Source organism: Netta rufina, assembly GCF_964035555.1.
Source record: "Netta rufina genome assembly, chromosome: W".
Classification (NCBI taxonomy): Eukaryota; Metazoa; Chordata; class Aves; order Anseriformes; family Anatidae; genus Netta; species Netta rufina.
Genome location: NC_140139.1, coordinates 13,031,650 through 13,046,943, shown reverse-complemented (window position 1 = coordinate 13,046,943; position 15,294 = coordinate 13,031,650). Strand labels below are relative to the sequence as shown.

Below are 15,294 nucleotides of genomic sequence, written 5' to 3'. Positions count from 1 at the left end.
TTCAAGAAGGCCTGAAGCCTTTCCCTGTCGAACAAACAAAGCAAGAGAAGTGGTTAAAGTCTTGTTAAATGAAATAATACCATGCTTTGGGATTCTAGTAGCAATGTCTTCTGATAGAGTTTCACATTTTTGTGCACAAGTGGTAGAACAGATAAGTAAGATTCTAAAGATAGATTGGCAACTGCATACTCCTTATAGACCACAGGCAAGTGGACAGGTAGAAAAAATGAACCATTTAATTAAACAATAAATAGCTAAAATTGGATAAGAAGCTAATTTGTCATGGCCTCAATCCCTCCCTTTAGCATTACTTGGAATTAGAGTTAAACCTAGAATAAAAGGGAATTTGAGTCCCTTCAAAATCTTATATGGAAGGCCGTAGCAATTTCTATTTAGTGGAGAGGACCTAACGCAGTTAGGATCAGAATATTTATATGCTTATATAACTGAACTTCAGAAACAATTAAATAAAGTACATAAATTTGTGTTAGGGACCAGAGCTAGAGGGTTGGATCAACCAATCCACCCCTTTAAGCCTGGGGACTATGTATATATAAAGACTTTTTCAGGACAACCCCTAGAGGAAAAATGGAATGGACCGTATCAAGTGTTGCTGACAACTCACACTGCTATCAAGATTAGAGAACAAGCTGCTTGGATCCACTATTCCCGAGTGAAGAAGGCTCCAGGAGCTCCTTGGAAAGTAACACCAGGTGACGATGACCTGAAACTAAAGCTTAGTCGATCAAAATGAGGACATTAAGGTTGAGAGTATTTGGTAATATGGTTGGCAGAAGATTTGTTCAGAGAATTGTTTTGTTTTTATGGCTTATATTTGTAATTGTGATTCAAGAAGGTGCCTCTGTGATAATAGAGAATGGTGGGTGGCCTTGGACTGAAGCCGTAACAGCAGAGGATAAGAATCTTAATGGAAGGTTATCAGTCATGGTCATCTGGCGAACAAATGTTAACTATTTATATAAACCATCAGAATGGCAAAAATTAGGGGAAGGGTGGACACACCAAAGAACCATAGGAGATGAAATTAAAATAGGGTGTCAAATGTTTAATGGAACGACTGACGAGAAAGCAACGGGGATTCTGGTTAAACCGATTTCCAAAAATGGACAACAAGAGGGTTGTATTCGCCCAGGTAAATTGGATTGCTGGTATAATTTTACATTAACAGAGAATGTAGAAATCAGCTGTTTTTGGAATAATAATAATGGCCAACAGTCCAAAGTCAATAATGGTGAGGGCCTCATGTTAAATTTTACAATATATGCGGCACTTCCTACAACAGTGAGACCCTCTACAACCCACACCCCACCTCTAATCAAACTGGAACCCAAAATTTATGAAACTGGCCCATATGTAGTAAGGAACATGGGCCAACAGCAATTGTTATTTAATCCAGAATGGTCACTCAAGCGTGTTGAGTTGCTAATACAAATCAACATCTCGGCAGTTCAACCAGCCTGTTCTCCTTTCTTAAGAACATCATTTGAAGATTGGACAATATGGTCACAGAAGCAAGTGCACTTCAGGGGCAGGACACGAAGACACTTAACTGGAATGCTAGGAACAGGGTTAGGAATTTTAAATGGAATTGATTCAGAAATATTAATGAATAAGCTAGCCACAGCAACAAGTGATTTGACAAAATTAAAACAACCCTTACAATCATCCTTATTGGCATTGGGAACTAGCCAATGGCAAGTTTCAAAGGTGTTACCGAAATGGGAAAATGCAGAAGACCAAGACCACAAACTAATAATAGATGCACTTAGTATGATTCAAGATAATGTATCCTTAGCTCTTAGTTGTATGCAAGCACAGTTATGGTTGCAGGCAACGGCTGCCCTGATTATTAGGGAAGGAAGTGAAGGCATTTTTCCAGCTGAAATCCGAAAGGCAGTTTGGGACAATGCCAATGATTTTGAGAAGAAGTTCCAGTCTTGGTGGACCCTGGTGAATTTTACTTATGATCCCGTTGTTAACATGGCTACTGCCTTCGTGCTTACTATACGTAATGCTACAGTTTATGTTATACACCCAATCCTTGCACTAGGATTAAACCATGAGAAGACAGTGCTTTATCCTTCAGAGCATAGAACATGGGCACGAATGGAGAATGGGAAATGGCAGTCCGTAAATCTAGAATCATGTGTTACCCGGGAACAACAAGGATTTATTTGTGAAAGTAATACAATTGATGCTCAGGACGTATGTTTTGACACGGAGCAAGGTATCTGCCACTTTGAAATGCATCCAAATACTAGTCAAAAGACTGTGCTTGTATATGTTGGTAAAGGGTGCGTGTGTTTAAGAACTGCTTGTGATTTTGTAGAAATAGACAAGGAGAATATAACTCTCCATAGCAAAAATCATTCTAATTTCTGTATTTGTAACTTTGTTAGAATCGTCGGGTGTGATTTTCAATATTTGGCACCAGTGGTATCCCACCAGCTGATCAAGTCTAACAACACAATGTATCATAAGTTACTACCTACACCTATTGGGATGAACCTCACACTAGTGAAGCAACTAGTTAAACACCAAGACCTGATTAGAATTTTAAAAGGTATTCAGGAAAATGGAGAGAAGACTCTAATTACTGTCCATCATGATACAAAGGAAATAAGCAGAGTTTTGCAAAGAGTGAAACGAGACACAAGTCACAACTGGTGGGATACACTTTTTGGGTGGTCGCCAACTGCAACTGGGATTTTGAACACATTGAGTCACCCAATTATTGTTTTATTGATATTAGTTGGTATAAGTTTAATATTGTCTTTTGTATTACTTGTTTGGAATTGGAAATTGTTACAACGAATGTCCATGTTAGCCTCCTTGACAAATGTGCATGGTAAGGTATTGAGGGGTACATATCATAATGATTGGGAAAGAAAATTTCCGTATTAAGTAAAAGAATTTACTAGATTTTCCAGAAAAGGGGGAGTCTGTACAGTAATAAATACAAGTTGTTGTGTGTGTAGATCAGAGTGGAAGGATCTCTACCGACCTGGAGGAAATATGGAAGCAGACAAGGGTCCTACATGAGATCAGTAAAGATGATCTTTCATGGAGTTTTAGTGAAATATGGAATAAGTTAACCTCCTGGTTGCCCAATTTCCAATGGTTGAGACAAGTGTTCATTGCTCTAATCACATTAGTAGTGTTAGGAATATTTGTGTGCATGTTGTTTAGATGCCTGCTTTGTTGTGTTACTGTAAATAATGAAAGTATCTGATGCAAAAGAATTTGCATGGGAAAAGAAAAGGGGGGATTGATTAAGGAGGTATTGGGGAGGCATTGGGGAGGCAAGGACAATCCCCAGACATGGACTGTATATCTCGAAACAAGACACTGAAACTCATGATAAGGAAGCGGCAGATGGACAGAGAAACAAACGTAAGGACTATAAATCTCAAAACTGGACATTGGAATTCATTATAAAGATACAACAAACGGAAGAATTGGCAACAACCAGCTCTCGCAATTAAGAAACCTGCCAATTCAGCAGATTCCTGACCAAAGGTGAAAAGTACACTGTGAGGAAGACTCGGGGTCTTCCTCCCAGAGACCCCTGCCCACGTCCCAAAGACCCCTGCCCACAATTCTTGGAAGGCTCTACGCAGGCGCAAGGTGCCAAAAGGCTAATTAGCATGAGAAGCGAGGGAAGGCGGGGATAGGTAATGCATATGTATAGGTGCTTGTAGAATATTGATAGATTGATTGTATAAATTCAAGACTGCTTTTTGCTTTGGGTACGCACGATAGGTGGAGAGATCCCCCGTGCATCCAGCGCTGCAACAAAGAATATACCACTTAAAGGAATTACGGCTTCGATCTTTGAATCAAAAACCAAAAGCACCTAAACCAACCAAAGGGATATTCCATACCATATGATGTCACACTCAGCAATAAAAGGTGGAAAGAGGAAGAAGAGGGGAGGGGTGAGCTCTCATGGTGAAAACGTCTGTCGTCCCGAACACCGGCTATGTGCATTGAGGCCCTGCTTCAAGGACGTGGTCAAGCATCGCTCATTTGTGGGAAGTAGAGAGTAATTTCTTTCCTCTGCACTTCCACATAGCCTATACTTGTTTTGTTTTGTTTTTCCCTTTCCCCCTCCCTTTTCCCCTTTCCCTTTTTTCCCTTTAAGCCAATTGTTTAATTAATAATAATCTTTCCTTAATATTTTTTTACCTTTTAATTAAATTATCTTTATCTCAACCCGTGAGTTGTTCTTTCCTTTCCTTCTTCCCCTCCTCTTCTACAGAGGGGGAGTGAGAGAGCGGTTGTGGTGTTCAGCTGCCTAGCACAGTAAAACCACCACAAGCATGCTGCTCCAACTTCCAGCAGACAGTCCTTCAGACAAAGAAATTAAGGTTCTGACCAGGGGCCCTGCCTCCAGCCGGGGGGAGGAAAGGGACAATCGAGTTTATTGGACTGTGTGGATTCAATGGCCTGGCACGTCAGACGCACAGAAGTATAAGGCTTTAGTAGACACCGGTGCACAATGTACTGTAATGCCATCGAGCTATAAAGGGCCAGAGCCCATCTGTATTTACGGAGTGACAGGGGGATCTCAGCAGTTGACTGTATTGGAGGCTGAAGTGAGTCTGACTGGGAATGAGTGGCAAAAGCACCGTATTGTGACTGGCCCGGATGCTCCATGTATCCTTGGCATAGACTATCTTAGAAGAGGATATTTCAAGGACCCAAAAGAGTTCTGGTGGGCTTTTGGCATAGCTGCCTTAGAGACAGAGGGCATTAAACAATTGCCTACCTTCCCCGGTCTCTCAGAGGACCCTTCTGTTGTGGGGTTGCTGAGGGTCGAAGAACAGCAAGTGCCAATCGCTACCACAACTGTGCACCGGCAGCAATATTGCACCAACCGAGACTCATTCACCTTTTAATAGTTCCATATGGCTAGTGCAAAAGTCTAATGGTGAATGGAGACTAACAGTGGACTATCATGGCCTGAACAAAGTCACGCCACCACTGAGTGCTGCAGTGCCGGACATGCTAGAACTCCAGTACAAACCAGAATCAAAGGCAGCCAAGTGGGATGCCACAACTGATATCGCTAATGCATTTTTCTCCATCCCTCTAGCAGCAGAGTGCAGGCCACAGTTTGCTTTCACTTGGAGGGGCGTCCAATACACCTGGAATCGGCTGCCCCAGGGGTGGAAACACAGCCCTACCATTTGCCATGGACTGATCCAGTCTGCGCTGGAGCAGGGGGAAGCTCCTGAACACCTGCAGTACATCGATGACATTATTGTGTGGGGTGACACAGCAGAGGAAGTTTTCGAGAAAGGGAAGAAAATAGTCCAAATCCTTCTGAAGGCCGGTTTTGCCATAAAGCAAAATAAAGTCAAAGGACCTGCACGAGAGATCCAGTTTTTAGGAATAAAATGGCAAGATGGACGTCGTCAGATCCCAATGGATGTGATCAACAAAATAACAGCTATGTCTCCACCAACTAACAAAAAAGAAACACAGACTTTCCTAGGTGTTGTGGGGTTTTTGAGAATGCGCATGCCAAATTACAGTCTGATTGTAAACCCGCTCTACCAAGTAACCCGTAAGAAGAATGATTTTGAATGGGGCCCTGAACAACGACAAGCCTTTGAACAAATCAAGCAGGAAATAGTTCATGCAGTAGCCCTTGGGCCAGTTTGAACAGGACCAGTTGTAAAGAATGTGCCCTACACTGCAGCCAGGGAGAATGCCCCCACCTGGAGCCTCTGGCAGAAAGAGTCCTGGGAAACGCAAGGTCGTCCTCTGGGGTTTTGTAGTCGGGGATACAGAGGATCTGAGCTTGGGGCCATAGGAGTGGCTTCTGTGAGAAGGATCCATGTTTGGTAAGGGCCCCGCTGCTGACCAGAGCCGAGCCAATAAGTGATGTTTTTTTGTGCCTCTGTGAGAGCATATTTAAGATAGGGAAAAAAACGCTGTGCCTCACAGCAGCTGAGAGAGTGAGAAGAGTGAGGAACTGCCTTGCAGGCGCCCAGGTCAGTGAAGAAGGAGAGGGAGAGGTGCTCCAGGCACCGGAGCAGAAGTCCCCTGCGGCCTATGGTGAGGACCACAGTGGAGCAGGCTGTCCCCCTGCAGCCCGTGGAGGAAACTATGGTGGAGCAGGTGGACCTGCACCGACAGAGGCTGTGGCCTGTGGAATACTCCTGCTGGAGCAGATTCCGGGACAGACCTGTAGCCCGTGGAGAGGAGCCATATGGAGAGGAGCAGGTGACCTGGCAGGAGCTGCTGCCCATGTGGGACCCAGGTTGGAGCAGTTTGCTCCTGAGGGATGGACCCCATGGTATGGACCCATATCTGGAGCAGTTCTGGAAGAGCTGCTGCCTGTGGGAAGCCCACGCTGGATCAGTTCACCAAGGACTGCATCCCAAGGACTGACCCCACAGCACAGGGGACAAGAGTGACCTGGGTCTGTTCAGCCTTGAGAAGAGAAGACTGAGAGGGGATTTTATTAATATTTACAAATACCTTAAGTGTGGGAGACTAAGGGATTTGGCCAACCTCTTTTCAGAGGTTTGTGGGGACAGGGGAAGGGGCAATAGCCACAAAATGGATCACAGTAAGTTCCGCACCAACAAGCGAAAGAACTTCTTCACAGTGAGGGTGACGGAGCACTGGAACTGGCTGCCCAGGAAGGTTGTGGAGTCTCCTTCTCTGGAGATATTCGAGACATGTCTGGACTCCTACCTGGGCAACCTGCACTAGGGAGCCTGCTTTGGCAGGGTTGGTTGGACTCAATGATCTCTTGAGGTCCCTTCCAACCCCTACAGTTCTGTGATTCTGTTAAAATGTCGGAGGTGGAAGGCTGCTGTATGGAGTCCTATGCGACGAGCTGCAGAAGCTGCTGAGGGAGAAGGTGAATCGAGTCAGTTTGCAGAAGTGAAGGCCATTCAGCTGGCTTTAGATATTGCTGAATGAGAAAAGTAGACAGTTCTCCATCTCTACACTGATTCATGGATGGTAGCAAATGCCCTGTGAGGGTGGTTACAGCAATGGAAACAGAGCAACTGGCAGTGCAAAGGCAAACCCATCTGGGCTGCTGCATTGTGGCAAGATATAGCTGCTCGGGTAGAGAACCTGGCTGTAAAGGTATGCCACATAGATGCTCACATGCCCAAGAATCGGGATACTGAAGAACATCAGAAAAACCAGCAGGTGGATCAGGCTGCTAAGATTGAAGTGGCTCAGGTGGACCTGGACTGGCAACATAAGGGTGAATTATTTATGGTTCGATGGGCCCATGACACCTCAGGCCATCAAGGAAGAGCTGCAACATACAGATGGGCTTAGGATCAATGGGCAAACCTGACCATGACTGCTATTGCACAAGTTATTCATGATTGTGAAACATGCTGCAATCAAGCAAGCCAAGCGGTTAAAGCATCTTCGTTATGGGGGAGGAATGGGGAGGTCCGATGTGTACCTCAAGGGGATCTGATGTTGGGTGGGAATAGCCCACGAGTTGAATTGTATTATGTTAATTATTATATAATGCTGTATGTCATCACTACCTTGATTGCTACATGTCAATGTCCCATTAATGGTATCACAGTAACAGCCATGCAGATAATGATGAATGAATTTTGATAGAATTGGACAAGCACAGTGGTGTGATGGAACCAGAACAAGCTTCAGCATGTGATGATCCAACATCACACATCATCCCTTCTGCCCTGAAAGACTGCTGGGACAGATAGAGCCCAAAGTCAGTCACAGACTCCACAAGCTCAGTGGACATTTTATATACATATATGAAGGTGGTGACTAATTGGAATGTATTGGGAAGTGTGGGACCTAAGCATGACATAAATGGTATGGAATAAGGGGTGGCTATTGTCCTGGTTTTGGCTAGGAGAGAGTCAATTTTCCTCCTAGTAGCTGGCATGGTGCTGTGTTTGGGATTTAGGATGAGAATAATGTTGATAACACACAGGTGTTTTAATTGTTGCAGAGCAGTGCTTACACTAAGCCAAGGACTTTTCAGCTTCTCACACTGTCCTGCCAGCAGGCAGGCTGGGGGTGCAGCAGGAGCTGGGAGGGGACAGACCCAGGACAGGTGACCCAAACTAGCCAAAGGGGTATTCCATCCCATCTGACGTCATGCTGAACAATTAATATGGGGGGCTGGCTGGGGTGGGGAGGGATGGATCTGCTGCTTGAGGACAGGCTTGTCAGCTGGTGGTGAGCAATTGCATTGTGTATCACTTGATTTGTACACACTATTATTATTATTATTATTATTATTATTATTATTATTATTATTATTATTATTATTATTATCCTTTCTTTTCTATCCTAATAAAGTGTCTTTATCTAATCCCATAAGCTTTCACTTTTTTTTCCTGATTTTCTCCTGTCCCACAAGGGGGTGGGGGGAGGGTGAATGAACAGCTGTGTGGAGCTTAGCTGCCAGCTGGGTTAAACCTCAACAATAAATCATCTTAATTTCAGTCAGCCTATTGTAAGTAGACGCATTAGTTATTAGGCAACTGATTTGTATTGTCTGTCCTGAAATGGCTTGAAGTTCAGCCATCCGAAGAGAGTCATTCCAACTCCACTCATCTTTTGAAAACACTTCATCTCCTTGTATAGCTAGAGTTGAGAGATTTAAGTTCTTTTGTTTTGCAGTTTTCCAACACTTGCACTATATCGTGACAATGCATTGTTCCAAGGGTCATTATGACATGTCATGGTGAAACACCTCAGCTCCATGCACAACCACAGTAGCCAAGTTTAAGTTTTCCCTGACGGCACGTGTTCCCTTAATTCCAGTGTATTTAACGTGGACTTGGGATCATGGCCATTCTGTGTCTTTTTGGCTATGAACCAAAGGGGATTGCATTAAGGTCAGGGTAAAGTATAGTTTTATCAATTCAAACTGCTGATTTTTCATTCTCCAACTGTCTACATGCAGTTCACTCAGGATTCCTGTGAACACAAAAGGAAAGAAAATATGCTTGGTTGTATTCAACCGGCAGGGTTAAAAAGAGGGTGAAATCCACTGAGTGCTAATCCGGTGTACTTTTCCTGAACAATCTTTGGCTTGCCATGCGTAGAGTTTTTTGGGGATAGTTGGTACCATTGCTACTGTTCCAGTCTGAGGCATTTTTACCAGCACAGGTTGTCCAGTGTGAAATCCTGTAGGATATTCTCCTGGTTTAGTATAATGCTTGGGGTGATTGTATTGCTAGATGCACAGACTTTCATTTTGGTGCAGCCATCTAAGAATGGGCAGCACCTTGTATCAATGTCACTATTTCTGCCATGTTTGGAACTGTGGCAGTCAAAGGTATGGTATTAGCATTTAACTGTCTGTAATCCATGGTAAAACACCATTGCCCGGTTGGTTTCTTTACCAGCCACACCAGTGAACTGTAAGGTGAATGAGTCCTTTTAATAATGCCTCTTTCTTCCAATTCTGTTACCACACTGTCAATCCCCATAAGTGCTGCTGCTGGCAATGGATATTGCCAAACATTAGTGATTTTAGAGGGGGGTAAGGGTATAAATGTTTGTAACAGACAATCTCACTGTGCCTGAATTCCTTTGATGTGTCGTGAAACTCCACACCATCCCATCTGGGAGTTTCCACATTCATCTACCCAGTATGTCAAATCCTAAAATATTAGTATATGCAGCACCAACTAATACTTCTGCCCTGGTTAATTTTCATACCTCTGGCAGCCAGAGTGAAATTTTTGTGGTGGGACATTCTTTCTTCACACTGTCGATTCCTGTGACTTCAACCATGTGTCAACCAGGTCTTATACCCAGGGTTTGTGCTGTCTCATGGGTAATTACTGACATTTGGGCCCCAGTGTCAATGAGAAAGTTTAGCAGTATTTTTCGGGGTCCAGTGGGAAGGGCAATGGTAGGGTCAGAGTATTCAACAGAGCCATTGAATTGCTAATACCTGCCAAGCAGGGTGGCTCACTGCCCTCCCCGGAGATAGGAGTTTTTTTGGTTAGCTTCTGCCTCGTCAATTGGGCTCGGTGCAGAAGGTGTACTTTCCTTATGGGTTGGGAGTTTTCCAGTTAGGCAATTCTCCCCAGCTGGAATATTTTCCTTACCCAGAGATTGGACTAATGTATGGAGAACCTCCATAGAGATGCCAAGCAAGATTGGTCAGGGTACACCCAAATCTAGGGCCTTACACCACAACTCACCCTGTTCCTTATTAGGTTTGAACCTCTCTTTGAATTTGGGGTATTTGGGGTTTTGAGTGTGGATTTGGTGAACTCGCCAGGAGTGATCTGGGGACTTAATACTGGATGAACTAATCCAGCCCATTCAGCGTCCATACTTATCTGTCTTGTGCAAATTCACTCCAGGTGGGAATGGGAGAGTGCAGATTTTGTCTACAACCACAATCACCTTCCCTATGAACAGCTTGTATGCAATCCTGGGTATTTGCTACAAACATCTTAAAACAATCAGGGAGTCCACGGATGAGAGGGGTTAATTGAGCTGGGTCGATAAGGGCTAACACTGGGGATTTCCTAAATTCAAATCTTTCATATATCACCTGTATGCAGGCTGCTTTCTGTACTGCTACAGCCAGGTTGGAATAGCCTGTGGCTCTAATTTCTAGTGTTTCCCCTCTCCTGAGGATCTATACCACCTGCCCAGTATGCAGCTCATGCAGTTAAGGAGCAGTTATGCTCTCCTGGCATGGTACTTTCAGGGTCTGCACTATGCGTTAATCTACGAACCTGCTTAACTGGAGCAGGTTGCATTTTATCTAAGAAATGATTAAACCTTTCCAGCAATTGTTTAAGATGACTATTCTCATTCAAAAGTTTAGCAACTGATTCCTAATGTTCTTCCTGTCTCCCTTTCAAAGGCTAATGATGACTTTAACACCACATTTTCCCATTTTAAAGTTGTATATTCCACATCAGAAACTAGTTTGGGAGCAGAAATTTCCTTAGCTTCTTGCTGAGTGTAAGACAAACAGACTCCTAATACTGCACAAATTACACCTTCACCTTTTTTCACTCCAATCTTTTGCATAACCTGACACTGCTTAATCCGTTCTACCACTGTCTCTCCATATTTCTAAAATTTTTGAGCCCACTCCTTCCCAGCCTGGGAAGGGGGACATTTGTATGTTTGCAGTTTATCCATGGCAATCCTGCCAAATACACCAATTTCTCTGTTGCATTAAAGGTGAGTGCAATTTATTAAAGCAAACGGTACACAGGTTCTTTGGATTGCCGGTGATAAATTCACTGTCTGCAAAGCACATACAAATACCAAAAGTATGAGTAACACAGCCTGGCTATAAACATGTTAAAAAGTATAAAGCGACTCTATAGAGATTTATAAGTTTCCCAGGGAGGCACTTGGTATAACCAAGCGTTCAAATCTTACCCAAAGGCGTCCCAACGGGGGAGGAAGAGAGACTCAGCCCGTCAACTGATCCCAGGAGTCAGAAGGTATCCTTCACAATGGTATCTTCCCTAACAACCTTTCTCTCTTAAGCCAATTTATATTATTTTCTATCTTTTAGGTGGAGCTTGAGTGACTCTAGTCATACATATCTTGGTTACAATTGCTGCAAAGTTTTCTCACTTGTGTTTAAAAGTATAGTTTCAGAGAAATCCAGAGTGCATGCTCGGTGAGGGGTGGTCACACCTTGGAGATGGGTAGTTTTTGGGATGGAGGTGTGTTTTGGTATTATAATATTATAATGAGAAAAGTTCACTGCAGTACAGCATTTTGTCAAAAACATGACAGGCCGTTGGCTCAGGGTAGCAAATGTGAAGTTTATCGGTTTTGGTCTGTACAAGAACAATCAAGTTCCCATCTTATCACAGAGCCTAGCTTCGGTGTCTCCACTCCGCTCCACACTCTGTACTGTTCCTCTTAAGAGTCAGCACACCAAGTTCCCCCAGTGTGATTAACATCTAAGATTGAAGGCTTAGGGAACTCCTATGTAGTGCAGCTACACTCCACCCTGGAAGCTTCTTCAGTCCTTTCAAAACCTTTTCTTTAAAATGTGAATATCAGTTTAATTTCCAAGTCACCTCAGGCAATTATTCCACACATGTTTAAGGCATACAATTAGGAAAGACTTCATTACTGATACAGCAGTTTTCTCTTCAAAAAAACAAACATTTTTATCCTCTAAAATTTAGACAACAAAATGGCATATTTGAAAACATTGTGCCAAAATAAACTACACCAACATTTGAATGTTTGTTCAAAGAAAGAAATGAAAAAAAAATGATGTATTGAATAACCCCCCTTATTTAAACTAATAAAAAGGAAAAAGAAAAACACGCTACATCTTTGGCCCAAAATTGTTAGATATCACCTTATTTAAAAAGGTTTTTCCTAAAAAAGTTAAACATGGACAAAAGCTAATCTTGATATTTTTGCTTTAGAGTTTAAAATTGTGAATTACTTACTATAAAAAGTAGTGCAATTCAAAAATATCTTGACGAGGAATGTCTATATAAGCTGTACTATAAGTGTATGTGACATCACTGAGAGCAGTTGTGCTCATGGATTAATGCTACATAGTTTACACAACCTTGTGGAAAATATATAATCAAAACAGATGCTTATTGCATAGATATACTTCTGCTGCTACAAAGCAAGAACTGGTGATAAAAATATCTTTATGTCATTCTGAAATGCAATGACTCCTGCCAGAGTACATTTAATATAAATGCAAACAAAACTTACTAGATTTAAAAACAATACCGTTAATGCTATGCACTGAGACAATACTCTGTAAATCAGTTTATTTTCAATGTAGTGGACAAATCCAGTCAGTTTAATTATTTTTCTGCCGGTGAAAAGTAAATTCAAAGTACTTATTTTCCCAAAAGAATGTGTTCACTGTGGCATATTGGGTCTTGCAATAACCCATAAAGCTTTCAATTTAAAGGTTACTTCTAGAAATTTGGAACCATAACATCAGGTCTTTTTGTCATTAATAACAATGACTACACTACAATAGCTAAAGAACAATTATGTGTGGAAGAAGTAGAACAGATAAATTAAGGAAAAGAGTTTTAGTGTACTTCGCTCATTTTAGACAGCACTCTACATTGCCCTTTTTGCATACAAAGTGGATTTGAGGATTTCCATTGTAAGAAAGAAATGACAAGCAAAACTGTGTTAAGCTGCTTTTTTTTTTTTTCAAGTCTATACTTGGACACTAAGACAGAAGCTTTGCAAGATATTGCAATTCTTTTTGCTTTTATTATTAAATGAGAGAGTCTGATTTGTTACATTGTCACATTGCTAGTCAGAAATGCTGCAGTGAGGAAGAAAGTCAATGCTGGGTCAACCTAAGTCCTCATTCTAAAACATTTGTTTACAAAGAAATTATAGCAATGTTCAACACACCCAACACAACGTTCCTTGCTTTCTTCAGAGAGAAGTCCCATCAATCTTCCTCTAATGAGGCATGTTACAACATAAATTAAGATTTGTTTTAAACAATACATCCCCATATTTTCATGAGAACAAAATGAGCATCTACAGATGTTACAGAAATCTTCACACATCATCATCATCTGATGTATCACTGCTGCTTGTCTCAGAATCATCATTCTCCAGAGCAGGTTGGAAAGTGCTGTTTTTCCAGGGGCTAAATTTAAAATCGCAGATAAGGCCATTTTTCAAAATGCCATTTTTCCGAAGGCCATTTTTTTGTAACTGAAAAAACAAACAAACAAACAGATTTATTTAGAGAGAGAAAAACACAACAACCTGTTGCATTTCAACATTCTCTGTCTTCATTTATGGGCTACATTAGATCCACAGCACTACGTGTTTTATATACACACAAATGAAAATTCACCTGAGAGCCTTCACTTCTGAACCAGCCACCTGCATCCAAGAGCTTCCAATCATACTAAGCTAAGTGAACAAGAGTTTACTCTCTTCCCATCTACTTCCTCAGACATTTAACCCCAGTGACTCTCAGAGTGGTCTCTCTCATGATGCAGTCCATTTTTCTGCAGTTGTGGTGGTTTTACTCAGCTGGGAAGCTGAACTTCACCACAATGGCTCTCTCACTCCCCTTCCTCAAAGGGAAAGGGGAAGAAGATACAATGCAAAGGGCTCAAGGGTTGAGATAAGGACAGGGAGATCACTCAACAATTATCATCACAGGCAAAACAGACTCAGCATAGGGAGACTGATATAATTTATTGCCTATCACTAGCAGGCCAGAACAGAGAGAAACTAAAAGCAAACTAAAAACACCTTCCCCCCATCTACCTTCTTCAACATCCTCCCCCCAAGCAGTGCTGGGGAATGGGGGTTGTGGTCAGTCCATAACACTTTGTTTCTGCTATTCATTCATGGTCACTCTTCCCCTGCTCCAGCATGGGGTCCCTCCCACAGGATAAAGTCCTTCCCAAACTGATCCTTCGTGGGCTTCCACAGGCAGCAGCTCTTCAATAACTGCTCTAATATGAGTCTGTATCATAGCTCCATCCTTCAGAAGCAAACTGCTCCAACACGGGTCTCTCACGGGCAGCAGCTCCTGCCAGGTCACCTGCTCCTGAATGGGCTCCTCTTCACAGGCAACAGGTCCAGCACGGAGCCTGCTCCAGCAGGGGTTCTCCACAGGCCGCAGCTTCCTTCAGATCAGCTTCACCTGCTGCTCAACCATGGGCTCCTCCACAGACTGCAGTGTAGAAATCTGCTCTGCTGTTGTACACCATGGGGGACAACCTGCTCCACCCTGGTCCTCTCCACAGACGTCAGGGGAACTTCTGCTCCAGCTCTTGGAGCAGCTCCTCCCCCTACTTCTTCATTGACCTTGGTGTTTGCAGGGTTGTTTCTCACTCTTTGCTCTCCCAGCTGCTGTTGCACAGCAGTTATTTTCCTCTTCTTAAATATGCTCTTACAGAGGCATAAACAACATAATTTATTGTCTTGGCTCTGGCCAGCATCAAGTCCCTTTTGGAGCTGGCTGGAACTGGCTCTTATCTAACATGGCGCAGCTTCTGGATTCTTCTAACTGAGGTCACCCCTGCAGCCCCCCTGCTACCAAAACCTTGCCACATAAACCCAAGCCAGCAGTCTACTACTTCAAAAAATAAAAAATCAGTTGTAGATTGTGTGCTCAGACTCTGTTACTAGTGAATTATATGTTCCTCGATTTACAGTGAAGGAAGCCAAGGAAGCTGCATAAAGACCTTGAAAGAAAATTCCCTTTCCTCAGGCTGAGTTGAGGAGCTAGAAGGCCTGTGCAATTCTGTAACCAGCAATGCTGAAACT

The 15,294-nt window shown here is 42.8% G+C and overlaps 1 protein-coding gene and 1 pseudogene across 11 annotated transcripts in view; both read right to left on the bottom strand.

Moving 5' to 3' along the window:
- The window catches only part of LOC311220859 (very low-density lipoprotein receptor-like), a 305,676-nt pseudogene that overhangs the window by 176,860 nt on the left and 113,522 nt on the right, over positions 1–15,294 (bottom strand). The window lies entirely within an intron of this gene.
- LOC311220824 (vasculin-like) overlaps positions 12,781–15,294 on the bottom strand; it is a 64,817-nt gene continuing 62,303 nt past the window's right edge. For 9 of the 10 annotated variants that reach the window (XM_084304450.1, XM_084304449.1, XM_084304446.1 and 6 more), the window contains one exon: positions 12,781–13,719. In XM_084304450.1, coding sequence (XP_084160576.1) covers positions 13,561–13,719 — 159 coding nt within the window. In that variant the 3' untranslated portion in view covers positions 12,781–13,560. The remainder of the gene's footprint in view (positions 13,720–15,294) is intronic. The other variant, XR_014619274.1, reaches the window with a different exon arrangement.